Below are 26,832 nucleotides of genomic sequence, written 5' to 3' on the forward strand. Positions count from 1 at the left end.
ACCAGATTCATTGCTCACTTATTTAACTTGTAACTCCGAAAGCAAGTACCAAAGAAAATAACTAGACACTTGCAAGCATTCAGCAGGATGGCTTCATGAAAACACCCAGGAGGTTAATGTACCTGTTCCTCCCCAGCCCAGTAACAGCCCATCAAGCTGAAGTTTAATTTTAGCCACAGCTTTATAAAACCTTACTGTCATCTTCTTTAGGACAGAACACAGATCAAAAAGGATGAGCTAGGAAAAACAGTGAATTTGAAATAAAAAAATTTATTTTTTAGTTTTGATTGGTTTTGAACCTTATTTAAATGGTATCATACAGAAAGTACACTTTTATGGCAGGCTTCTTTCATTATGTTTGTAAATTTAAACATGGTTTGGAATATGGCTGTAGTTTGTTTTTATTTCAGCTTCCCATTATAAAAAATAGAACTCGTTTATTTTAAGCTTTTTTCCCCCAATTTATTTAAACTAAAAAAAAGAAAAAGAAGAAAAAGAAATTGTTCACCCATTTCTCAAAAAAAAAAATGTTTTTTTCCTGCTGTCAGAGACCCTGAGAGGAAACAAAGTAACATAACTCCGTGTAACAAAGACTGTAACACTGACATCCAGAGAGTAAGGAAAGGAAGGAGTGAACAAGAAGAGGGACATTCGTCTCAGGAAAGAAAGCAGGTGGCAAAGCACAGTCCCTGTCAAACAGAAAAAGGAGCCCTTGGGTCTACACAGCTGGCTAGCTACAAAGTCCTCAAGGATCCTCACAAGAGCCCCAGGACAGACAAAGTGGGCGTGGCCATCCCATCTTCCAGGTGGGGCACCACAGGTGCAGAGAAAATGACACCCTTGACCAAGGCCACTCAGGGGACGCCAGGACTAGGAGTTCCCAGTCAGGGCTCTTTCCCGAGCGCCCAACTTACCCACAGGAAAAGTGTGCATCCAGCGCCTCCTGTTGGACGTAAGCTTCATGGGCATCCGCGAGGGTGCAAAGGGGTTGATCAGTGCCCGCTGGGGCATGTATCCCCCAGGTCGAAAGTGCAGCATGGACTCTGCGCTGCCCACGTGGAACCTCCCCGGTGCACTGGAGTCCCGCTGTGGTGGCTCCATCATGTTCTCCAGGACATCTGCCGGTTACCGTGGGGTGGGGGAGGCACAGAGAGAAAGCACAGGGTCACGGTGAAAGCAGAACTAGGAGGACGATCTGCGGAGGCTGACAAGGACCTTGGAGAGCGTACATGTTAGGGAACGAGGGAAATGAGTGAAATCGCCAAACTATAAAGGAATGAAATATTGGGTTTACTTTTTAAATACCTGGGAGAAGGGGGTTCTGGTTCCTAAATTACTGGCCCAGTGAAGCCACACCCAAACCTGATGGGGAGGACCACACACTGCCTGGAGACCTTAGATGTTGAGCTGGATGCAATGACTCAATAGTGGGTCTTGAGTTGTCTCCCTTTGGGGATGGGGCGGGTGCATTCGGCATGTGGGAGGAACAATACATGTAGATATTTGGTGACCAGAAGGGCAGACCCTAGCAGAGATAGCCAATGTGTTCACTAGACCTGTTTGATTTTCCTCTGAGACACACAAGGAGACTGTAGTTTCCAGTCCCTTTGCGCTGGGGCCAAATAATTGAGTTCCAGCCAAGAGAACACAGGCAGAAGTGACATGCTCTACCCGAAGGCCTGGACCACAAACCTCTCCACGCATGATCTCCATTCTCCTCTGCCCTGCTGTGGAAACTTTGGAGACCAGTGTTGATGACCATGGCATCCCGGGATGGAAGGACCATGGGGCCCTGAGTGACTGGGTGGATCAGAAACCCCTCCCATTAATGCAGTGGCCCGGAACATGAGTAAGCAATCAAACATTACTGTGTTAAAAAAACTAAATTCTTGGGAGAAAAGAATGAAGAAATGGATGCATCCAGCCTTGACCAGGTAAGGAGACGGCATGATATTTAGGCTCAACCTGTCCCATTCAATGGCAGACAGGTCCCTAACCTGAGTAGATCAAAGAGCTGAAACCTACAACCAACTCTGTTGGTGAGCATCCATGTTTACTAAGCAAACACCCAGGTTAGAAAGTGGGTCCAGCAGATACAAATTCCATGGCATCAAGGAATGTCTTGTCCACCATTATCTACCCAATTCCTACCAAAGAACATGGTACATAGTAATATTTAATTCCTCAAGCCATTGTGCATGCAAGAAGAGAACATTCAGTTCTCCATGAAAACTGCATTTTTCACTGTAAACTAATGAAATTGATGGTCCAATTTATCAAATAAGAAAGAATACAGTCTAGCTAGTTATCATGGAAATAAAAGGAGAGAACTCAACTTTAAAAAAGGTGAGGGGCTTCCCTGGTGGTGCAGTGGTTGAGAGTCCACCTGCCGATACAGTGGACACGGGTTCATGCCCCGGTCCGGGAAGTTCCCACATGCCGCGGAGCGGCTGGGCCCGTGAGCCATGGCCGCTCTGCAATGGGAGAGGCCACAAGAGTGAGAGGCCTGTGTACCACAAAAAAAAAAAAAAAAAAAAAAAAAAAAAGGTGAGTACACACTTTGAAAAGGGTAAGAAATAGGACTAAGGGCTAAAATGGGTCAAAAATATGGGTAGAGGAAAGGGGAAATGTTTCCTATGCTACACTGGGTAGGTGGATGGGTGAGAAGCCCTAAATATAACAGAGAAACTGGAAACAAAGGCCATGTGGATGGCATTGCCTGACACCGTTCCAGTGAATTGCTTTTTGGCTTTTCCAATAAACTCTCACATATCATTAAGGATGTTGAAATCAATTCTACCATTCAGATAATTTTTAAGAAAACTTGTTTTCAGGGGCTTCGCTGGTGGCGCAGTGGTTGAGAGTCCGCCTGCCGACGCAGGGGACACGGGTTCGTGCCCCGGTCCGGGAAGATCCCACATACCGCGGAGCGGCTGGGCCAGTAAGCCATGGCCACTGAGCCTGCGCATCTGGAGCCTGTGCTCCGCAGCGGGAGAGGCCACAGCAGTGAGGGGCCCTTGTACCGCAAAAAAAGAAATACTTGTTTTCAAAGCTACTTGGATTGGGACTTCCCTGGTGGCGCAGTGGTTAAGAATCCGCCTGCCAATGCAGGGCACACGGGTTTGAACCCTGGTCCGGGAAGATCCCACATGCCGCCGAGCAACTAAGCCTGTGCGCCACAACTACTGAGCCTGCGCTCTAGAGCCCACGAGCCACAACTACTGAAGCCCACGTGCCACAACTACTGAAGCTCGCACACCTAGAGACCGTGCTCCACAACAAGAGAAGCCAACGCAATAAGAAGCCCGCACACCACAACGAAGAGTAGCCCCCGCTCACCGCAACTAGAGAAAGCACACGTGCAGCAACGAAGACCCAATGCAGCCATAAATAAATATATATATAATTTAAAAAAATAAAAAGCTACTTGGATTAAGAGCAAATTTATCTCCTCAGAGGAGAACTGTCTTTTAGAATAACAAAGGTTTTTAAAGGATTAATGTGTAGTTTAACTTTTACTACAGACCCTTCTAAGAATACGTTTAACAGAATGGGAATATAACTGTCATGCAAACTCAGAAATTTCCAGAAGGTGGGAAAAAGCTAACCTAGAATTTTTTTTTTTTTTTGGCCGCAGAGTTTGCGGGATCTTAGTTCACCAACCAGGGTTTGAACCCGAGCCCTTAGCAGTGAAAGTGTGGAGTTGGGGAATTCCTAGAAATCTTCAAATGTATTAAAATTCTTTTGAATACTAACCCTAATTAATGTAGGTGACATAGGTTATATTCTATAGTTGTGTAATTAAATATCTCCTTTCTCTTTCAGAATTTCCTTTTTATACTTTGAACCAGTTTAAAAAAAAAAAACACTTTTTTCAGCAGTCAAAAGATTTCTGGCTGTTGGCTCAGTGTCTATGGTGCCTAATGAATGAAAGATGAAAGCGCCCTGCTCCTCGGTCCTCGGGCCCCAGGAGCCACCAGCTTCCCCTTCAAAGTGCTGGGAAACACCCCTCACCCTTTGGGAATCCTTCCAGGGCAACAGGAGGCAGCTGTGTGCATACAACAGTCCTAAATCAGTGATTAAAAGTCAGGAGGGCTACTCCTCCATTTAGAAAACATTCTTGAAAATCAAAATTATGGAGGAGAATGATTAGTGGGAGGGTATGGCTCTAGAGGGGTAGCAGAAGAGAGGCCGTGAGGATGGAATATCTTAATTGTGGTGTGGTTACATATGTCTACACATGTGCTAAAACTTCACAGACACACACACACCCACACACACCCACAAATGCATGTACGACCAGTGAGCTCCGAATAAGCTCTGTGGATTGTACAAAGGTCATGTTCCTGGTTTTAATACTGTACTAGTTATGCGAGATGTTATCACTGGGGAAAATGAGTGAAAGCTACACAAGACCTCCCTGGATTTTTATTTTTGGCATTTCCTATAAATCCCTAATTATTTCACAACAGAAAGTTTTCCAAACAGGCAGGAGGGGGCTGTATACTTGAGTTGCAGATGCCACTGGATGGGTAAGATAAGATATAGGAAAAGCAGCACCTGTGCTCCCTGGGCCATGCCAAGTTAACAGGTCACTTGAAGTGGGATAGAGGAAAGAGGCTGTTTTAAGTGTGGCTCGAATGGAAATGCTAAGGAAATAAGTAAACACTTTAACCTTAGGCCTAAGAAAAGCTCTACCTTAACATATGGAAAGGTAGACAGTTATAGGGAAGAGAGAAGAAGAAAGGGTAAAGACGAAAATAGTATAACACACACACACACAAACAGCTAAGGCCATTCGTACTCACTGCACCTGCATGGAAATAATTAACACATGGGACTTACAGCCCACACCTATCCATAGTCCCGCCCATCCCCACTACAGGAAGGCAGCTATCCCCACCCTGCCCAGCCCTGCCCTCTGACCTCGAGTGCTGGTGTAGCCCAAGGAGCTGCTGACTTCATACTGGTGCAGGTGGGGGTGAGGGATCATCAGGATGTTGGCGCTCCTGCCCAGGGAACTGTCGTCAGAAGCCTGGCTCCTCACCTCCTCTGTGGGCAGCGGCTGGCCAGGCAGGGAAGGGCTGGATGAGACATCACAGGAGCTGGCGCTCTTCCGACTGTGACTCTCCCGCTCTCGCACGGACCTGGTGAGTAGAGACCAAGTCACACCAAGCGGGGGGTGCTGTCCCACCTAGAGTTACAACTCCCAAACGGATCCCCAGCCTGGGCTACATGGGAGGCCAATAACGAAAACCCCCAATGGGATCTCCGAGGAGGTAATGTAGGAGGGACTCTGCCCTGAGCAGCTGGAGACGTCGTGGAAGAAACAGGGGAGATGACTGACAGTCATCCAATGGCCGGAGTCCCAGGATCAGAGTTGTAAAGAAGCAATCGCTCAGCCTGACCCCACCTCATCCCACCATCAAGCTCGTGTCACTGAGAATGGGGTTGTGAACCGATGTCACCCGAGAGGAAACACACAGCACAGCCTGAGAAGTCTTCCGGCATCAAAAATTGAACCCAAATCTAACCAAGCCTCTAGAGATAATTGCCAGTTTACAGCAGATTCAGAGACAACAGGAAAAGTTAAATGTCATATGGAAATAAACAGACAAAGGAAGAAAGCAAGACACTCTGCGGTCACAGAAAATGACATAAGAGAAAATGCAACATGTGCATCTTCTTCAGATCCCAACTCAAACTAAGTAACTGTAAAAATCACAGTTTTGAGACCATTGGGAAATCTACAGAGGGACTGGCTATCAGGGATATTAAGGAATTAGTGTGAATTTTGTTACCAGTGACAAGGGTACTGTGATCACATTTTTTTTGTTTGTTTTATTTCTTATTTGCTAGAGACACACATGCTGAAATACTTACAGGTTTAAAAAAAAAGAAAAGGGGGCTTCCCTGGTGGCGCAGTGGTTGAGAGTCCGCCTGCCGATGCAAGGACACGGATTCGTGCCCCAGTCCGGGAAGATCCCACATGCTGTGGAGCGGCTGGGCCCGTGAGCCATGGCCGCTGAGCCTGCGTGTCCGGAGCCTGTGCTCCGCAACGGGAGAGGCCACAACAGTGAGAGGCCCGCGTACCGCAAAAAAAAGAAAAGGATACCTGATATCTGTTTTAGAATACTCAAGCGAAATTTCAAATGTGGGAGAAGTGATAAAACAAGATTGACAACACACTGATAACTGTTCATTTCACTGGTCTGTTTGAATGTTTCCTTAATAAAAATTTTTAAAAACATATGCCCTTATTAAAACATGAAACTCCCTGAGGGGAAAACCTCTGGAAACAGCAGGAAGAAGGATCAGCAGGAGAGGAGCCCAATGGGGTACAAAAATTCAGAATGGAAGAGTCAGCAACCGCCAATAGGGCCACCCCTCTGGCATCAGAGCTGTTCTCTTTCCACCTGGAAGGATTTTAAGGGAGAGCTTAAATGGAACCTGAAAATAGATCCCAAGGGCTGACTACACTTTTCATTATTTCAACAGTAAATATTTGAGTGCCAGCATATGCTCAGCCCAGCGTGGGGATACAGCACAGATTAGGGCACAGTCTGTGCCCTCAAGGAACACAGCCTGAGTCTCTGAGACATCAGGTCTTGCCGTCTTTGATCAGAAGAAAGAAAACCAAGGATCTTGGACCATGAAAGGGTTCTTAGACACTCAGAAGAAAAGCACCGCCGAGGCCCTAGGCAGCATCTACGTGCAGGGGAGCTGCTGTTAACAGCACTCACTGTGAGCTCTAAGCATTCTCGGGACCAGACATCAGGATGGGATGAGGGGAAAGGACAGAAGAAGAGCACGTGGCCACTCTAAGCCCATTTGTCACAATGTGAAGAGATGGAATATTCCTCCAATCAGTGATTCTTCCAATCAAAGCACACTTTCCATGTCTAAGAAATGTGGAAAATGGACTCGCGGTACTTCTCGGGAAAAAAATAAGCTAGAGCTCTGTTTCACATTTCATTAAAAAAAAAAAAAACTCTATATAAAGAACTAAGTATAAAAACCAAGACCAAAAAAGTATTGGAAGAAAATACAAAAGACACGTTTCTAACCTTGGAGTAGGGATGGCTTTCTTACACAAGATCCAGAAATGAGCATGGTGGTAAATCTGACTATATCACAATGAAAAACTACTACATGACCAAAATACCATGGAGCAAATTTTAAAAACAGGAATAAAGAAAGAAAAGTCTCTCGCCCTCTGGGAATAATAAACCTAAAAGAAACTCTGGGCCCTGGGATCGATTGGTTGATCAATCTATCTATTTACCTATCTATCTATCTATCTATTATCTATTAGTGGCTGCCTATCTATCTATCTATCTATCTATCATTAGTGGCCTCCCAGTGAAATGAAAATTCCAGAATTCACGAATTGCTTCTCTTGGCTAGAAAAAGCAGAATGCTCTCCTTATGAGGGGACAATACTTCATAGCAAACATAGCTAACAAAATGGCTGGGCCAGAGAACCAGAAAACAGACTCCCTAATGATCCACATACTACGGCTTCCACTTGGCTAATTTTAATTTAAGATGTTTTCAAGGTTGCTCTCATGCAGGTCCCTACTGGGTCTCAGGTTTTCCTGATCAGCTTTTACATCCACCCCAAAGTGCATCTGGCAGAAAACCTGCAGGTGGCGAGGCGCTGAGCCCGGGATGGGCCTGGCAGCCTGAAGACTTGCGCGTCATAAGCATCGTAATCCACTTGGATGGGAAGGGTGTTCTCAGATTCTTTGGGAGTCCCCAGAGCTGAAACACACAAATAATACAAACTGTCCTCAAAACACATTTCAACAAGAGGCCTTCGGATGGTCTTCATGAAAATCTGCAAGATATAGGTCATCATCACCATCTCCCCCTGAAAAAAATGGGATAATAAGCCATTCGTCAGGTTACTAAGATTAAATGATTTATATGTCAAAGCGATATAGAGATTACTATTTACTAGCATTAAGTAAAGGCAAGATGATGGCAGCATTTCCTTCTGTGATCCCACTTTAAAAATATCATCTTGGGCTTCCCTGGTGGCGCAGTGGTTAAAAATCCGCCTGCCAATGCAGGGCACATGGGTTTGAGCCCTGGTCCAGGAAGATCCCACATGCCACGGAGCAACGAAGCCCGTGCGCCACAACTACTGAGCCTGCGCTCTACAGCCTGTGAGCCACAACTGCTGAAGCCTGCACACCTAGAGCCCGTGCTCCGCAACAAGAGAAACCACCGCGTTAAGAAGCTCGCGCACCACAACAGAGTAGCCCCCGCTCACTGCAACTAGAGAAAGCCCGCGAACAGCAACAAAGACCCAATGCAGCCAAAAATAAATTAATTAATTAAAAAAAAATAAAAATATCATCTTAATGTGTATATTTAGTCGTTTAAAACTTTCCACCCAATCCCTACAATTGACCTATGGAAAAGAAAAATAAGGTTTTGTTATCACCCATTTTGCAGCTGACAGGACAAAAATATACAGGATCACTAAGGGACCTTCCAAAGATCACACAAGGGGAACTCTGGTCTCCCAAACTTGGCTGTGAATTTTTTACACAACCTCACAAAATCTTGTTGCCATGGGTTAGGTGACTCTTTCTAAAAGTGATGAAAGGAGAAAAAAATACTCACACGTATCACGGCCATTTTTTGCTTTCTCAGAGGCAGGCTGCAAAATTAAATAGAGTTAATCACTCCTGGGATTTGCTTTGTTGTTTATTTATTTAATGCAGAAAACTATAAAGTACTAAGACAAATTTCTCAAATGCTATTCATGACCACTGGGGGACAGGAGGTTTCTTAGGCCCAAAATAACATCAGTGACAGTCCCTAAAGGCTCTGCTGGTGGGTGAAACCTACCTTCTTTCCTGCCAGTTTTATTCGTGGGGTGAAACTATTACAAAAGAGCTGGCTTTTGGATGTGTAGAAACTGCAAAAGAAACAGACAGGGTCATTCATCTAAACCCCTTTCTTTTTTTTTTAATTAATTTTTTTTTTTGGTCATGCCACACGGCATGCGGGATCTTAGTTCCCCGACCAGGGATCGAACCTGTGTCCCCTGCAGTGGAAGCGTGCAGTCTTAACCACTGAGGAAGTCCCTAAACCCCTTTCATTTTAAACCTCAAGACACAGCTGGAATCCCAGCCATGGATCAGCCCTCCCAGGAACACCTTTGTCTCAGGCCTCACTGATCTTCCCAATTCTTTCTTTTGTAATTACTACAAAACATTAATTATGTTTTAAAATATTGTTCTATTCCTTTTTTTCCTATAAATTGTCTCATGTGCGCTAGTCCTGATTCCTAACTGGATTAGAACCTCCTCCTTGAGCTGAAGTTAGCAGGAACACTGAGGCCTGGTCTCATGCGAAGAGGAGGCATGGGGATTTTTCTACAAATGGAGAGAGGCCCAGGCCCTGTGCTGGTCCACTATGGTCTGTGTGAGTTGGGAACAGGGGGAATTGGGAATAGTTGTGGAAATAAGTCCTTCAAACTTGTTTTTATGTTTTTCACCATAGACTGTTCTTATGTCACAGCCATGGCTTTGCATATAGAGATGCTTTAAACAAATGTTAGAACTTTGGTTTCCACATTCTCGTCACAAAAGGTTTTGTAGTAAGAACTTAACAGGTTTGAAGAAAAAAATGGCAAGGAAGCTAATGGAATCCCTGATCCTCTACGGCGAATCCAGATCTCACCCACCTGTGGTTTATCCAGTGAGGGATATTGTAGTCGTCACCCAGGCGAGAGTCGCGAGGGCCGCTCCGATTGTGCAGCTGAAAGGGAACAAGGCAGGGCCCCCAGGTCAGCTGGAAAGCAGGTAGGGCCCGGAACTGCTCCAGCTTCTCTGATTCTAACTATTCTCAAGATCACCCTGCACTGGAACCTGGCCTTTAGTGAGCACTGCAAAATCAATCACCTTGAACAACGGGACAGCATGCAGTGGCTGCTCCCCCATGCACACCAAGTCCACACCGATTCCTAAAAAAGGAAAGACAGAAAGAGTTGGTGGGGGGGGGCAGTGTAGAGATACGTATCCCAATCTATTAGCTGTGTGATTCAAGTGGGTCAGGGTACAAGGCACAGCTGACTTATTCTCCTCACCAGCTCTGCCCACGCGGTTAAGAAGTAAATAGGTGCATTTTGTCTGTGTCCTCTTTACCAAGTCCCACCGCATCTGCCACTAATCAGTGCTTGACAGCTTTTGACGGCCTTGCAGATCGTGATTTGTCAAACAGACCGCCAGGCCTCCATGACTACAGTTTCAAGGCCCGAAAGGAAAGGGAACCTTGTCATCTCAGTAAAAAGCAAAATAATCCACATCATTCAACAGAGTTTCTTTACTGGCCACCGGGATTTACGTTCCCAACTCCATCTTGTTGTTAAAACACAAATCAAATAGGGGGAGGGGGTGCAAGTCGGAGACGCACGGCACATCACAGAGGGAGGACTGGATGATCCCATGGCGCTTCCCAGGATGGGCTGATGGACGCTGGATCCTGGAAACAATCCCCCAAAGGGGTTCTCCAGCGTCAAGTATGTTTGGGAAACTCAAGAGTGCCAGTTATGTCCTCTAGAGATAAACAAGATACACTAACATATTCAAACTGGCAATTAGGAACTGTGCCGAACTGTGCATGACCCAGCATGTCCCAAGCCGACTGACCATGGAACTCTTTTTTGTCACCTGACATTACTCATGTCTCCATATCCCGATGGGTAAGGGTAAATCAGGCTATAAACACAGCAGCGCCCCGGAAGCATTACCGTTATCTATCATCCGCTGCTTGGTCAGGATCATGAGTAGCCGGTCCACTTCGAACACACCCACCCCAGGCGTGATCACCACAGACATCTGCCCAGTTCGGTCAAAGTTGCGGTTGATGTAGTGCTTGTCAAACACTTGAAACAAAGTAAAAAGTCCTCCTGTGAAGATGCTACAGCTTATCAGAAACCAGCCAGTGGCAAGCGTCTCTATGCTCTCGGACCATTTCGTCCATGTTTCTGTTAGAGCGGTTGTCACCTCCCGGCCTGAATTCACTTCTGTCCTTCCCCTTCTACAGTAAGAACTGCTTGAATACAGGTCTATGTCCCTGTTACCTTTGTTAATACCCCTCTTCGAGGCTGAATACTTGCCTTGTGCAGCCTTAAATATCCAAATTTCATGTCGCTAATTTAAACCATCCATAAATGGATCTGTATTGAAACTTAGAAGAATCAAATATTGATTTAAGACAATATTTGAGAGAGCTGACCAGAATCTTGTGATGACTTTTTAAATTTGGCAAGTTAATTCTTACTTCTTGTTTTTTTTTTTTTGGCCGTGCCATGCCACGCACTTTGCAGAATCTCAGTTCCCTGACCAGGGATTGAACTCGTGCCCTCAGCAATGAAAGCAGAGAGTCCTAACCACTGGACCGCCAGGGAATTCCCTAATTCTTATTCCTGTGCTGTGCGATTTTTACTATGGAAATTTAGTGCCATTCAAATGTGACAAAAAGACTTACTAATAAAAGACCCCATGCTCTAGAATCCCTAGCACCTGAGTACAGTCACGGGCAGGCGATACACACAGTGAAGTGACCACACACCATCTCTTCTGTCAGTTGCCAGTGATGGACAGACACCTAACCAGAGCTGGGAATGTGGAATTCTAACCAGAGAGCAGAGACAGGGTCACTGGGAGCTGAACTCGTGTCTAGGAATTCCTGCTGCTGCGGTTCCCAGAGCCACCCTCATTCCCACCCTCCTCAACAAGGTGTTCAAGCCTTTTCTGGCTGCCCCAAGAGCCCCTGTATCCTCAGAGTAAACTTCCTTTTTGTTTGAATTCAGTAGGTTTCTGTTATCTGCAAACAAAGTATCTCAGCTAACACATAAATGCAGGGAGAAACGTTTGGAAGAAATCACATCACACTGTTAACAATGGTCCCTCTTGGAAGGGTCTGACAGTGGAGGGAAGGGGGAGATTTTCATTGTACTTGATAAACTTCTCTATTATTTGAATTCTAGGAACAATGGGCTCCTTCTGTAATTTAAAAAAAAAAAAAGTAAATTAAAAAAAATTACCTGGAAGCAACTGAAGGATGGAGTGGAAAATAATAAGAACGCAGTTTTTAGGAAAACAAAGGGCCCAAGGAGGACTTTCTCCAGCTCTTTACTCTTGGATCACAATGAGAAGCAGATGAGAAGAGGAAGTTGATTCCCAACAGAAAACCCAAGAGCTACATGGTGGCCATTAAAACCATCCAAACAGAAGTTACTGCTTTCGGTTAATCTGGGGGGTAGTTAGGTGGGGGCATCACCAGCTAGGTCTGGGTCTCTGCACATTAGTAAAAAGAAGGTCACAGCCATGTGGTCAGCAAGACATCCGCTCACTGTGGCTGGCGCCCTTACTCACCATTGAATGACAGATTGATGGCCTCTAGGTAGTTTCCTTGCGCTGAGGTAGAATTGTCTCCTTGAGGAAAGCCCTCTGAAGCAAAAGACACAAGAGAAGGAACAAGATCTCATGAAAGATGGACTCGTAAGAAGCAAGTGGGGGGATTTCTCTGGTGGCGCAGTGGTTAAGAATCTGCCTGCCAGTGCAGGGGACACAGGTTCGATCCCTGGACCAGGAAGATCCCACATGCCGCGGATCAACTAAGCCCATGTGCCACACTACTGAGCCTGCACTCTAGAGCCCACGAGTCACAACTATTGAGCCCATGTGCCACAACTTCTGAAGCTCACGCACCTAGAGCCCGTGCTCCACAACAAGAGAAGCCTCCGCCATGAGAAGCCCGCACACCACAAACGAAGAGTAGCCCCTGCTCACCTCAACTAGAGAAAGCCCGAGCACAGCAACAAAGACACAACACAGCCAAAAATAAAATAAATAAATTTATATATATAAAAAAAAGAAACAAGTGGAAGGTGCCTTGATCCACAGGCCCCTCCCCCTGCAGAAGGGATGTGACTGAACTTACTGCACGTGCAATGACCAGCGGGACCCAACCTGACATAGAAACCCCGCCAGAAGCAGAAGCCATACTCAACACTGGAAGGGAAGCAAGCAGGAACCTCTTGGTCCCCCAGCCCCCATCTGACACCTCCTCCCCTGCCGCACCTTCCAGCACATAAATGCAGTACCTGCCTGTTCCAGTCGCACCAGCACTGGATACTGGATGAAGAGCTTTTTAATGGTCACGAGGAGGGAGGTCCACTCTTCTCTCCTCTCATTCTGCACCACCACCCTGAAAGGAGCACGATCACAAAATAGGTATCGAGCAGTGATGACACACAGGACATAGGGTCCCTTACTGGGTTCAAGGAAAGGAGAAGAGGGGACGCCTGGAGCTGGGGTCATTTATCATATAGCAATATGTAGTAAAGTCGAATGCCTTTAACAAATGTTAACAAAGAAATGTAATCACATCAAGAGAGTGAAAATTAAAAATTGAAAACAAAAAATATAAAAACATTTCAAAATTGCCTAGAGATTATATAAATGCCCAGTGCTGTGCAGGGAAATGAACATTCTTACAGACTGAATTACAATTAGGTAGCATATACGAAAAGCCTTAAATGAAAACATCCATATATATGTTTTTACACAGACAGCCAATAAACATATCTAGGTCAGGGAACTAGATCAGTGGAAAAGGATGGGTGGGAATCTGCTTACTGTATACCTCTGAACCTTTAAAATTTTGAACCATGTGAATGTATTCCAAAAAATAAGTAAAATTTAAATTTAAGAAGAGAAAGATACATTTCCATTTAATGTTAGGAATTTATCCTAAAGAAACACACAGGATCCAGAATAGCCAACACAGTACTGAAGAAGAACAAAGTTGGAGGACGGACACTATCCAACTTCAAGACTTATATGAAGTTACAGTAATCAAGACAATGTGATATTGTGAATGAACAAATAGATCAATGGAACAGAATGGAGCCAGAAATAGACCCACACAAATATAGTCAACTGATCTTTGCCAAATGAGAAAGACAATACAATGGAGCAAACATAGTCTTTTCAACTGGTGCTGGAACAACTGGCCATCCACATTAAAAAAAAAAAAAGAGGGCTTCCCTGGTGGCGCAGTGGTTGAGAGTCCGCCTGCTGATGCAGGGGGCACGAAGGAAGATCCCACATGCCGCGGAGCGGCTGGGCCCCTGAGCCATGGCCGCTGAGCCTGCGCGTCCGGAGCCTGTGCTCCGCAACGGGAGAGGCCACAGCAGTGAGAGGCCCGCGTACCGCAAAAAAAAAAAAAAAAAAAAAAAAAGAAAGGAAGGCAGGAAGGAAGAAAGAAAAAAAGAAAGAAAAAAATCTACTTGCAGTCTACCAATCAACAGCATTGGGATCATCAAACTCTCAGGATCCATCCCAGAACTTACTGAATCAGAACCTACATTTTAACAAATTCCCAGTGATTCATTTGTACACAGCGGTTTTAGAAGCACTAGTACAGTGGACCACAAACACTAAAAAGGTGCTTTATAAATAGCTCTGCTGAGCTGATATTTAACATACTCTCTACAAAAAAAAAAATCTAGACACAGACCTTACAGCCCGCATAAAAATTAACTCAAAATGGATCACAGACCTAAATACAAAACATAAAACTATAAGACTCTGGAAGATAACACAGGAGAAAACCTAGATGACCCTGGGTATGGTGATGACTTTTTAGATTCAATACCAAAGGCACAATCCATGAAAGAAAAATTGATAAGCTGGACTTCATTAAAATTAAGAAATTTCTGCTCTGCAAAAGACAGTGTCAAGAGAATGAGAAGATAAGCCGCAGACTGGGAGAAAAGACTTGCAAAAGACACATCTGAATAAATGACTATCATCCAAAATATACAATGGACCCTTAAAACTTTACAATAAGAAAACAATACAATTAAAAAGTGGGCAACAGGGCTTCCCTGGTGGCGCAGTGGTTGAGAGTCCGCCTGCCGATGCAGGGGACACGGGTTCGTGCCCCGGAGCGGCTGGGCCTGTGAGCCATGGCCACTGAGCCTGTGCGTCTGGAGCCCATGCTCCGCAACAGGAGAGGCCACAACAGTGAGAGGCCCGCGCACCGCAAAAAAAAAAAAAAAGTGGGCAACAGACCTGAACAGACACCTCTCCAAAGAAGATAGACAGATGGCAAATAAGCAGATGAAACGATGCTCCACCTCATACGCCATCAGGGAAATACAAATTAAAACAACAACAAGACAATACTATATACCTATTAGAAAGGCCAAAATCCAGAACACTGACAACACCAAATGCTGACAAGGATGTGGAGCAACAGGAACTTTCATCCATTGCTGGTGGCAATGCAAACTGGTGCAGCCATTTTGGAAGACAGTTTGGTGGTTTCTTACAGAATTCTTATCATATAATCCAGCAATTGTGCTCCTTGTTATTTATGCAAATGAGGTGAAAACTTATGTCTACACAAAAATGTGCACATGGATGTTTACAGAAGCTTTATTTATAACTGCCAAAATTTGGAAGCAACCAAGACTCCTTCAAGGGGTGGATGGTACAGCCAGACAAAGGTCCATTATTGAACTCTAAAGAGAAATGAGCTATCGAGCCATGAAAAGACATGAAGGAACCTTAAATGCATACTACTAAGTGAAAGAAGCCAATAGGAAAAAATTACATATTATATGATTCCAACCATATGACACTCTGGAAAAGGCAAAATTATGGAGACTCTAAAAAGATCAATAGTTCCAGGGGTTGGGGGTGGAGGAAGGAATGAGTAAGTGGAGAACAGAGGATTTTTAGGGCAGTGGAAATACTCTGTAAGATACTATAATGATGGAGACCTGTCATTATTCACTTGTCCAAACGCAGTGAATATATACCACCAAGAAGCCCATTTTTTCATCTTGTTTGTTTTGGGTCTTATCCCTGGTCTGACTTCGCAATCCAAAGGGAAGTACTTTTAACACTATGATATATGTTTCTCCAGACCCTTTTCAGTTTAGCCTGTTTTAAAATTGGACGTTCCTCTTTTTAAATTTGTTTTTGTTTTTAATAAAATCAAATATACTTTGTTAGAGAAAATAGCACTGTGAGCCTCCATGTACCTACCACTCATATCCAACAATTATCAAAGAGGATTACATCATTTTTAATGGGATGGCTGTATAATATTTTGTCAGTCTGAAATTCTACCATAATTTAATTCTTTATTGTTTGATATTTAATTTTTTTCTAATTTTTAAAATTATATGTCACTGTGAGAGACAGATACACAGTTATGCATCCCTGAGTGTTTCCTGCTTTTTTTTTTATTCAGACTTTTTTTAGAGCAGTTTTAATTTCACAGCAAAATTGAGAGGAAGGTACAGAGATTTCCCATATACTCCCTCCCTTAACACATGTTTCATGCCCCCCTCACCCAATTATCAACATTCCTCACCAGAGTGGTACATTTGTTGAAATTAATAAACCTACAGTGACACACCATAATCACTGAAAGTCCATGGTTGCCCTCATTCTTTAGGAACAAAATGTTTTAATATCTATAGTTTGCTCTTAAGTAAAATGTAGCCAAAAAACAAATGAAGCGGGGCTTCCCTGGTGGCACAGTGGTTAAGAATCTGCCTGCCAATGCAGGGGACACGGGCTCGAGCCCTGGTCCAGGAAGATCCCACATGCCACAGAGCATCTAAGCCCGTGTGCCACGACTACTGAGCCTGCGCTCTAGAGCCTGCGAGCCACAACTACTGAGCCTGCATGCTGCAACTACTGAAGCCAGCGCTCCTAGAGCCTGTGCTCCACAACAAGAGAAGCCACCGCAATGAGAAGCCCGTGCACTGCAACGAAGAGTAGCCTCCGCTCTCTGCAACTAGAGAGAGCCCGCGCACAGCAACGAAGACCCGATGTAGCCAAAAATAAATAATTTTTTTTAAAAAATGAAACAAATATAGCATGATAATAACTGTTTAATCCAGGAATTGGGTATATGGGTTCATTATTCTTTTCTGTGAGTTTGAAACTTTTCACAATAAAAAGTTTGGAAAGTCTAATTGCAATGTGGTATCCTGCATTGGATACTGGAACAAAAAAGGTACATAAGTGGAAAAACTGATGAATCTGAGGAAAGTCTGATATTTAGTTCATAGCAATGTACCAGTCCTCATCTCATAGTTTTGATAGATGTACCTTGGTTAGGAAATATTCACAGAGGAAACTGGGTGAAGGGTATATGGGAACTCTCTGTACTATCTTTGCTACTTCTCTGTAAACCTAAAATTATTCCAAAGTAAAAAGGTTAATTTTTTTTTTCTAAGTTAGGGAAGAAACAACCAAGGGAAAACAAAAGGCAAAAGCAACCCAAAAATACTTATAGAAGTCTTCATAGAATCGCCCCTTGTGATCCTGCCTAATTGAGGCTCGGTTTATTTCAGGAAATTCATCTGAAATAGAGAAAACAACATATACAGGTCAGATTAAAAAGAGAAATTCAGTTTCTCCGCTTCCCCCTTCTGGGTTGAAGAGTTGCATCACACTCACACACACACACACACAAAGATAATTATGTATCTGTTAAGTTGGTTTTAAGATGAATCACAGCCCACAGACTCCTTGAATCTGCTAATGGACTGTGTCATTTTCCACTCTACCCTACCCTCTAACAGAAAAGATGGGACAGACGGAGCAGTGCCAAAGGAAAGAAAATGATAAGGAATGAATTGGGATGGGCGTGTGGAAAGCTTAACAAAAAAGTTACTGTAGGAGACTTACGCACCAAGAGATTTTGCATCATAGAAAGTCCTAGAAAATAGGACCACTGTCACTTCATGACTACAGTTCTTCTCCTAGGGATGAGTAGAGAAAAAGAAGACTCAAGTTTATTCCATTTACTTCAATTCTGGGAGGCTTGGGGGCTCAGGCATTGGGTAGCATCATGTAATTGTAGGCTGCGTAATGCAGTAGACACAGCTCTGCCAGAGTCAGAAGGCTGGGACTGACTCCTGCCTCTGAAACTACCACTACATGACCTTGGGCAAGTTATCTAAAGTCCTAGGAATGTGGAAGGTGTTTTGAAAACTGCAAATCACGGGACTTCCCTGGCGATCCAGTGGTTAAGACTCCATGCTTCCACTGCTGGGGGCGTGGGTTCCATCCCTGGTCAGGGAACTAAGATCCTGAATGTCGCACAGCACGGCCATTAAAACAAACAAACAAAAAAAACCCTGCAAATCACCAATAAGTTGGGGAGTGCTGTCTCCCAGCTCTTGATTTGGCATAAAATAGATCAGCCCATTGTCAGAGGATCATGGTATTTGTACCTGCTTCATGGTGTTTTTTAATTTCTTCAGGACTGTGGTTTAGGGAAGAATGGAACCCATGGTGGTGGATGTAAGCACCAGACACTCCCACCTACTGCCAGGGCCATAGGACGAGGACTGGGTGCTGCTCAAGATGCACGGGTTGAAACCAAGGTAATTACCTTTGGACTGCGATGGGGACGAGTGAGAATACACATTTCCATGCAGTCTGGAGTTCAACATTCTACAAGTAGGGTGTTTACAGACGGCATGAAATTTGGCTTGCACCAGTGAGCCAGAAAGCTCAGTTTCAGTTCCTCCTGGGTCTTTGAAGACAACAGCCCATACTGACCAACTCTATCTCAAACTGAACTTACTAACCACACAATTCAGCATTCACCGTATAAGACAACATAATGAACATAACATGTCACCTTATATTCTTCCACCGATATCTCTCAAGTAGACAGAAATTCCTAAATACACGCCACAGTACCAAGAGCAGACCTTCACTAGCCACCAACTAATTTATTGGACGCCTAGTGCTCCAAACACAGCTCCAAACTCATCTGATTTTGGTGTAAGTTTTACACAGGAAAAGTGCCTGACAGTGGGCTGGTGTGGGCATGAGAGCCTCTCAACTCATGTGCGATGGAGGAGGTAACATACAACAGTGGTGACGTGACTCAGGATTACAGAAACAAACAGGACGGCCCAGGAGTTACGAACTCAGGTGAGCACTGGATGAATGGATGGAACTGGATTAGAATCCTCGCTCTGCTTTTTCGGGCTATCGATCACAGGCAAGTTACCTAACCTCTTTCAGCTGTACTTTCCCTACCTGTGTAAGAGTGACAAGAGGATGAAGTGAGATAAGGAGGATAAAACACTTCCCACAATACCTGATATGTGCTCTTATATTTAGGTCTCTGATTCACTTTGAGTTAATTTTTGTATATCATGTGAGGTAAGACTCAAAATTCATTCTTTGGCATATGGATATTCAATTGTCTTGAATCCATTTGTGGAAGAAGCTATTATTTCCCTCATTGAGTGGACTGCACATTCTCATCTAAAATCAACTGACCATAGATGTATGGGTTGATTTCTGTACTCTCAATTCTATTCCATTGATTTACATAGCTACCTTTATGCCAGTACCACACTGTTTTGACTACTTTGGCTTTGTAATAAGCTTTGAAATTAGAAAGTGAGAGTCCTCCAACTTTCTTCTTCTTTTTCAAGATTGTTTTGGCTCTTCAGGATCCCTTGCAATTCCACATAAATTTTAGAATATTTTAACAATATTAAGTCTTCTAATCTATGAACACGAGTTGTTTTTCATTTATTTAGGTCTTCATTCATTTCTTTCAGCAATGTTTTACAGATTTTAGTGCATAAACCTTGCCCTTCCTTGGGTAAATTATTCCAAAGTATTTTATTCTCTCTGATGTTCTTGTAAATGGAATTGTTTTTTAATTTAATTCCCTTTAAAATTTTTTATTCCTTGTTTTAATTTCCGGAGCAGATTGTTCACTGCTGATGAAACACAAATGATCTTATGTGTTGATTTTGTATCCTGCAACTCTGCTGAATTTATTAGCTCTAATAGTTTTTGTTTTTATTTTTTTATGGATATTTGGGGGTTTTCTACATACAGGATGTCATCTGTGAAGAAAGATAGTTTTGCTTTTGCTCTTCCAATCAATATGGATGCTATTTCTTTTCTCTTTTCTTTCTTCCTTTCCTCCTTTCCTTCTTTCCTCTTTCCCTCCTTCCTCCCTCCCTCCCTCCCTTCCTTCCTTTGTTTCTTTCTTTTTTCTTTCCTACTTGCTTTGGCTAGAATTTTCAGTAAAAGAATGAATACCAGTGGTGAAAGCAAACATCCTTATCTTGTTCCTGATATTCTTAAGGTGGAACATTTTCAGTCTTTCACCACTGAGTATGATGTTAGCTGTGTGTTCTTCATAAATATACTTGACCACGTTGAGGTGATGAAGGTAACTTAAATCTAGAGTCTTATCAATTTAGACTTTAGCTAAGGTACCTCAATTAAATTCAGCTTAATAGAAAGAGTAAGTTTTTAAAATCTGAATTGAATAATGTTTACGCAATGAGATTTAGTGCATGAGAAGAAACGTACCTTCCATTTGGTAAAGAGATCAGCAAGGAAACCATTCACAGCTTTCTCAAAATACAGATCCCCTGAAAAGAAACAATAGAAAGAAGGTGGGAATTATCTTTATTTCTTGCTTACATTTTCTTCTCTCAGTAAATTAACAGGAATAGGACTAGTCAAAGAGAAGGTAGGTACTGCTACATCCTAAAAGCATTTTCAACCTAGACTTTCTATGGAGCCAAATTTAATATTTACCTCACTCAGTAAGAGGTCATAGCTTCAAGGTAAAATACAAGATTGAAAAGCTTTGATGATTGAAAGAGACAGTGTATCTTCAAAATGAGAGAACCGTCTAACTTTTAAATATAATTATTCTCACAGTGATGCTTCCAGTTTGTTTGAAGGTGATCTGGTAGCCCCTGGGCCTTCACTAAATTACCATTTGCAGTTTCTGCTGTTCTTGAGCATCCATGATGCCCTACATCAAAAATTAATTTGTAATTTTGCTAAACACAAATTAGAACTGCATGCACCATGAGGCTGGTGTGTCGGGCACAGTGTCCACACCTCATAGCAGCTTTATTGTACTCCACTTATTGTGTAGTAATTCTAATAAAATGAGACAAACTTGGTGATTTCTGTGAGTGATAGGACATAAGATGAAAGATATCAAAGAAGGTGCTGGTTCCTGGCCATACAGTCACTCCCTCTATGACTTTTGATCTATGCTTATAGAATAATTGAAGATCTGAGAATTCAGATTTTTCATTAATGTTTTACTACATTTCATGCAATTCACTAGATATATAAAATATTTATCTATTTTAGCATTTGAGGATTTGTTAAGATCTCAGGACATATCTTCAGAGAATGCTAAGAGATTGCTATAAATGATACCAACTTGGGGGAAACCAGAAACTTCTCCCCATTAGCAGTTATGACCCGCACTTAGGAACAGTACCATAAATATCAAAATCCCACATTTCACAGCTCATCTGAATAAATATGTAAACCATAGCTGACGTAGAACGGAATACCACCTGAAAGAAACAAAGACATAATTGCATTAAAAAGCAATGATGGATAGAATCTCAGTTCTGCAAAATGAAAACGTTCTGCAGATCTGTTTCACAATGATGTAAATATACTTAAAACTGCTGAACTGTATATTTAAAAATGGTTAAGATGCTAAATTTTAGGACTTCCCTGGCAGTCCAGTGGTTAGGACAAGGTGCTTTCACTGCTGGGGCCCGGGTTCAATCCCTGGTCAGGGAACTAAGATGCTGTAAGCTGCGTAGCGCAGCCCAGGGAAAAAAAAAAAAGCTAAATTGTATATGTTTTTTACAAAAAAAAAAAAGCAATGCTGGAAGATTTCTGTTAATTGTGAGACATGGAACTTCTAAAAGCAAGCTCCATCCCTGGCATCACAGGCCATGAGGGGAAGATTCTGTCTCTACCCTCTAGGAGCTCATGGCAGAGGATAAAGACATGCAAAACATTGCAACTATATACAAATATTCCTTGAAGCTTCCCACAAGAAACGTTGGAGAAGGGGCAGTGAATCTACTGGGAAAGTCGATGAGACCTCGTTACAGAAGGAGAACTTGGGCTAAGATGCACCAGTTGATGAGTTGTTGATCTAATAACTAATCCACATCGTACCCCTCTCCACACCCAGAATGCCTCCAGGAAAAGCCCTAGTGGTTTCCCTGGCCTGTGTGCTTTACCACAAAGCCCTTTCTTTACCCAGCCCTTCCCTCCTCCAGCAGACTTTAAAGAGCTTTGGTGGGAAAGCAAAATGTATAAAATGTGTAAGTTGCAGGCATCAATACTCCCTTTCCTTTTACATTTGCTCCTTCGAATCTTTTGTGTGCCAGGTAATTGAACTGATTATAAAGATTATCTCAAGTAAAAGAGCCTTGGGACATTAAGTGCCAGGAGGTATGCCAAACAACTTTGGGATACAAAGGTAAAAGACACAGTCCTTGCCCTCAAAGCGCTTGCAGTCTGGTGGCAAGGCAGGTGAGAAACACATTCACCGGAGTGTGACAAGTGCTGATATAGATATATGTCCCAGGTGCCACGGGGGCACTTCCAGCCTGGTGCATCCAGGGAGGCTTTCCAGGAGCAGGGAAGCCTGAGACTAGTGCTGAGGGATGGATGAGAGGCTTGGGAAAGGGGGAAGGCGAGGAGCAAGCACCGCAGGCAGGAGAGAGCAGCACGCAAAAAGACACGGAGGCAAGAGAGCACGCTGCCATGTTGGAGGGATGGTGAGCGGTTCCCGTGGCTGGATGGGATGGGGGGCTACATGGGAGAAGTGACAGATTAGCTCCAGACTCAACTGCCTCCCCTGATTTTTCCACTCGGCTGTCCAGACATCTCACAAACTGAAGTTCCCCTGAACGACTCCTCCCTGGCCTTCTCCATATGATAAATGGCACCGCCATCTCTCCACCAGCTGCTCAATTATTCCTTTCTTCACTCTTCACACCCAACACATTAGCAAGTTCTGTGGACTCGACCCCAGAATGTTTCACCAATCTGCCCATCTCTCCCCTGCTCCAATGCCCAGCCTAGCCCACGCCACCACCTTCTAACTTCCTAACTCATCTCTCTGCTTCCACTCTTGCCCCGACAATCAACTCTCTGCTCCAGAGCCAGAGGGGCTGCAGCGGGTACTGTGGACGCCTACCCAACATCCTTCCTTTCTAAGTCAGAGGAAGCTGATTCTATTCTGGGAGGCAAGGGACCCGCCAAGAGACCAGACCTCCAGGCATGCTGAGCAGTTCCACATGACTCAACCCTGGTCAGTAAGGTATAAATGGAAGTGTGTCCTGAAAGGAAGCTGACTCGGCTGGAGCATGCCCCGTTGTTGTCTTTCTTCCCTTCTTCCCTCCTCTGCCTGGCATATGGATGTGGTCACAGCAGCTCCAGCCAGACCACGGAAGCCCAATCCTGAGATAGGCAGAAAAGGAAGGCAGAAGGGGCCTTAGACCACCAGTAACTGTGACGCTGTCATACTAGCCATAATTTGCCTACCCATGGACTTCTTTTATATGAGAGAATAAAGCTGACCTTTAAGTATCAATTTGCCACTGTAACTCTGGGAGTTTATTTTTTTTATATACAGTATTATTTTTTTAAATAAATTTATTTATTTTTGGCTGCATTGGGTCTTCGTTGCTGCATGCGGGCTTCCTCTAGTTGTGGCGAGTGAGGGCTACTCTTTGTTGCAGTGCTCGGGCTTCTCATTGCGGTGGCTTTTCTTGTTGCAGAGCGCGGGCTTAGTAGTTGTGGCTTGCGGGCTCCAGAGCGCAGGCTCAGTACTTGTGGCGCACGGGCTTAGTTGCTTCGCAGCATGTGGGATCTTCCCGGACCAGGGCTCAAACCCGTGTCCCCTGCATTGGCAGGAGGATTCTTTAACCACTGCGCCACCAGGGAAGCCCATTTTGGGAGTTTTGTTCAACAAAATCCAACTGAATTAATAAGTGATCTCTTAAAGGCGTAATTCAGGTATCACTCCCCCACTTAAAAATCCTTCAATGGGGAATTCCCTGGCGGTCCAGTGGCTATTACTTGGCGCTCTCACTGCCATGGCCCCGGGGTTCAATCCCTGGTCAGGGGACTAAGATCCCACAAGCCGCTCAGTGGGTAAGCACGTGCCAAATTATCATGGTCTTTATAAGCCATACTTAAGAGTCACTTCCCAGAAAACTGGGGGAAAGATCACTGTAAAATACCAATGTATGCCCAGTAGAGTGGCAAAAACTTTCAAAATCTAAGACGTGGTGTTGGAAAAAGTGAAAAACAAGATTTTATATATGGCTACGAGGAGTTTAAAGTGGTCCAAAGAGTTTGAAAAATAATTTGGCATTACCTTACAGAGTAGAACCTATGACCCAACAAATATACTCCTAATCAATGATGAAAAATATAGTGAGTACAAACGAGATAGCTAAAGTGCGGGGTGGTGGGGGGGGGAAGAGAATACATTTTAATCCACTTTAATAAAACTTAAACGTGAGCAAAACAAATAATATACTGTGTAGGGTAAAATACATATGTATTATCACTATGTAAACAAGGGAATTACAAAAATAAAATTCAGATAGTGGTTACCTCTAAAAATGGCCCCAAGTTCTCAACTATTTTGCTTGCCCAGGGAACATCTGGTAATGTCTGGCGACATTTCTGGTGGTTATGACTTGCAGGGGGTGGGGATGGGTGCTACTAGCACTTAGTGAGTAGAAGCCAGGGATGCTGAACACCCCACAACGCACAGGACGGTTCCCCACAATGTTACTGCCCTTGGGGCCCAGGTGACCCTTTGTTCTGGAGGGCTGTCCTTTACACTGTGGTGCGTTCAGCAGCGTCCTCCACATAACCCCAGTTGTGACGACCAAAGATGTCTCCAGACTTTGTCAAAAGACCCCTGGGGAGGCAGGATCACCCCTGGGTTGAGAACCACTGCTCTCAAGGGAGGCTGGGGGATAGGAACACGGAAGAGCAGACAGGTGCTTTCACCAGCGTGGGTAACGTTCACAGCTGTTCAGTTTGGATTTTTCCAACTGGAACAGAGTCACAGGAGGAGATTCCTTGGCAAAGGTCTTTCTTCGTGTTTACCAACACAATCTTTTACTGAATTTAACTTTCGCTATGTATTAGTGAGCACAGAAACCTGCGAGCTAGATGTTCCATCTCTACATCTGATATTAAACAGAAGAAAATGAAGATCAACCCCAAACTGGAGAGATCCAACTGTAAAACACTAGAATTTCAGGAGTCCCCAAGTATATTACAATATTATCCAGCTGAGCAGATAGTAGCTGGTCACCAGCTTGATCATGAGATCAAGTTTTTGCTGGTTTCTGTTTTGTTTTTTGATTTCACAACTTATAGACATAATACCATGGGGAAACAAACCGAAAAAAGCACTTTATCACCCTTACCCTGGTATCTTCGCTTATATAACCACACATGACCTTCTCATTCTTGACCCACAGCTCCCCAGCCTGCGCCCTGAAAGGAGAGGCACACGCGTTATTACGAGTCCTACATAAACCGAGAAGAAACAGGGGTGCCTTTGGGGTGTCCCTCTCTACTCTATCATTTACACCCAAATGACCTGGCCAGTTACAGATTTCCAGAGGGCCATGAACAGATTACACAACATAAAGAATTCTCAGAGTACGCTGAATCTGTACAACAGGAGCTCTTAATTTGGGGGTCTGCAGACAACATGTGGGTCTAAGGAAGGGCTTCGGGGAACCCACGAACCTTCTGAAATGATGCAAACTTTCCTGAGCACAGAATTGTACCTTCTAGCAAACCTCAAAAGGGCACACGTCACAAAAACAGTTAAGAGGCACTGATGAACAAATTTGCTAACCCCAGCTTTGAGTCAATGAGTTTCAACAAAAACAAGATCCACTGCAGTATCAAATTAGAAGATAAGAAAGAAGTCAGGGGACACAAAGGGACAGGGTCCCTATTCAATGAAGGCCATTTTGCTGAAAAATTTTTATGTCAATATTCAGTAATGTAATATTATGTCTTTTCCCCCTGCTTCTTTATTCTGTTTTTCATATTGTCTACAATGAGCAAGGACTGTATGTAAAAATACTTAGCATAGGCCTGATACATAGCATGTGCTGAACAAGTGGTACTTGACAGTATTAATTCTATAATCAGGACAGGTGTGTTGAGACTTAGCACCATAGAATCAGAGCTCAAGTCAGAGAAGATCCCAGAAGATCCTCTGCAGTGGGGCAGATCTAGCAGGAAAACACCCAAACTGGATGTTCCAATGGGCTTTAAGTATGACTCTCAAACAGATCTGTCTGTCCCAGGACAGCTGGGAAGTCAGGGCCAGAAATTATTCAGTGTTGCTCCCTCTGGAGTGTGAGTTAGAAAAAAACAACAAAAAAAATTTTTTTAAGTTAAAAAAAGTAGGCAGCTAGTCAGTAATCCCCAAAATTATATCTGGGAAAATGGTATCTCTTCACAATAAGATCAAATAGACTAGGTTTCTAAGTTCAATTTTTAAAAGATATTTATTTTTTTACTGAAGTATAGTTGCTGTACAATACTATATGTTACAGGTATATAGTATACTGATTCACAATTTTTAAAGGTTATACTCCATTTATAGTTATTATAAAATATTGGCTATATTTCCCCCGTGGTATGATATATCCTTGTAGCTTATTTTATACCTAATAGTTTGTACCTCCCACTCCCCCCCAGCCTATAATGCCCTTCCCCACTTCCCTCTCCTCACTGGTAACCACTAGTTTGTTCTCTATACCTGTGAGTCTGCTTCCTTTTTGTTATATTCACTAGTTTGTTGTATTTTTTAGATTCCACATATAAGTGATATCACACAGTATTTGTCTTTCTCTGTCTGACTTATTTCATCTAAGTTCAATATTTTAAAAAAGTA

The 26,832-nt window shown here is 43.6% G+C and overlaps 1 protein-coding gene across 7 annotated transcripts in view; it reads right to left on the reverse strand.

The window, feature by feature from the left end:
• DEPDC5 (DEP domain containing 5, GATOR1 subcomplex subunit) overlaps window positions 1-26,832 on the reverse strand; it is a 92,907-nt gene that overhangs the window by 55,476 nt on the left and 10,599 nt on the right. For all 7 annotated transcript variants that reach the window (XM_032602790.1, XM_032602792.1, XM_032602789.1 and 4 more), the window contains 15 exons: window positions 25,340-25,409; window positions 21,352-21,430; window positions 20,415-20,476; window positions 17,749-17,818; window positions 17,344-17,416; window positions 13,130-13,233; window positions 12,399-12,473; window positions 10,769-10,903; window positions 9,921-9,982; window positions 9,704-9,777; window positions 8,863-8,932; window positions 8,635-8,671; window positions 7,644-7,764; window positions 4,927-5,147; window positions 915-1,118 (listed from right to left, as the gene is read on the reverse strand). In XM_032602790.1, the coding sequence (XP_032458681.1) occupies window positions 915-1,118; window positions 4,927-5,147; window positions 7,644-7,764; window positions 8,635-8,671; window positions 8,863-8,932; window positions 9,704-9,777; window positions 9,921-9,982; window positions 10,769-10,903; window positions 12,399-12,473; window positions 13,130-13,233; window positions 17,344-17,416; window positions 17,749-17,818; window positions 20,415-20,476; window positions 21,352-21,430; window positions 25,340-25,409 (1,457 nt within the window). The remainder of the gene's footprint in view (window positions 1-914; window positions 1,119-4,926; window positions 5,148-7,643; window positions 7,765-8,634; window positions 8,672-8,862; window positions 8,933-9,703; window positions 9,778-9,920; window positions 9,983-10,768; window positions 10,904-12,398; window positions 12,474-13,129; window positions 13,234-17,343; window positions 17,417-17,748; window positions 17,819-20,414; window positions 20,477-21,351; window positions 21,431-25,339; window positions 25,410-26,832) is intronic.

The sequence above is a fragment of the Phocoena sinus genome, chromosome 14, assembly GCF_008692025.1.
Source record: "Phocoena sinus isolate mPhoSin1 chromosome 14, mPhoSin1.pri, whole genome shotgun sequence".
NCBI lineage: Eukaryota > Metazoa > Chordata > Mammalia > Artiodactyla > Phocoenidae > Phocoena > Phocoena sinus.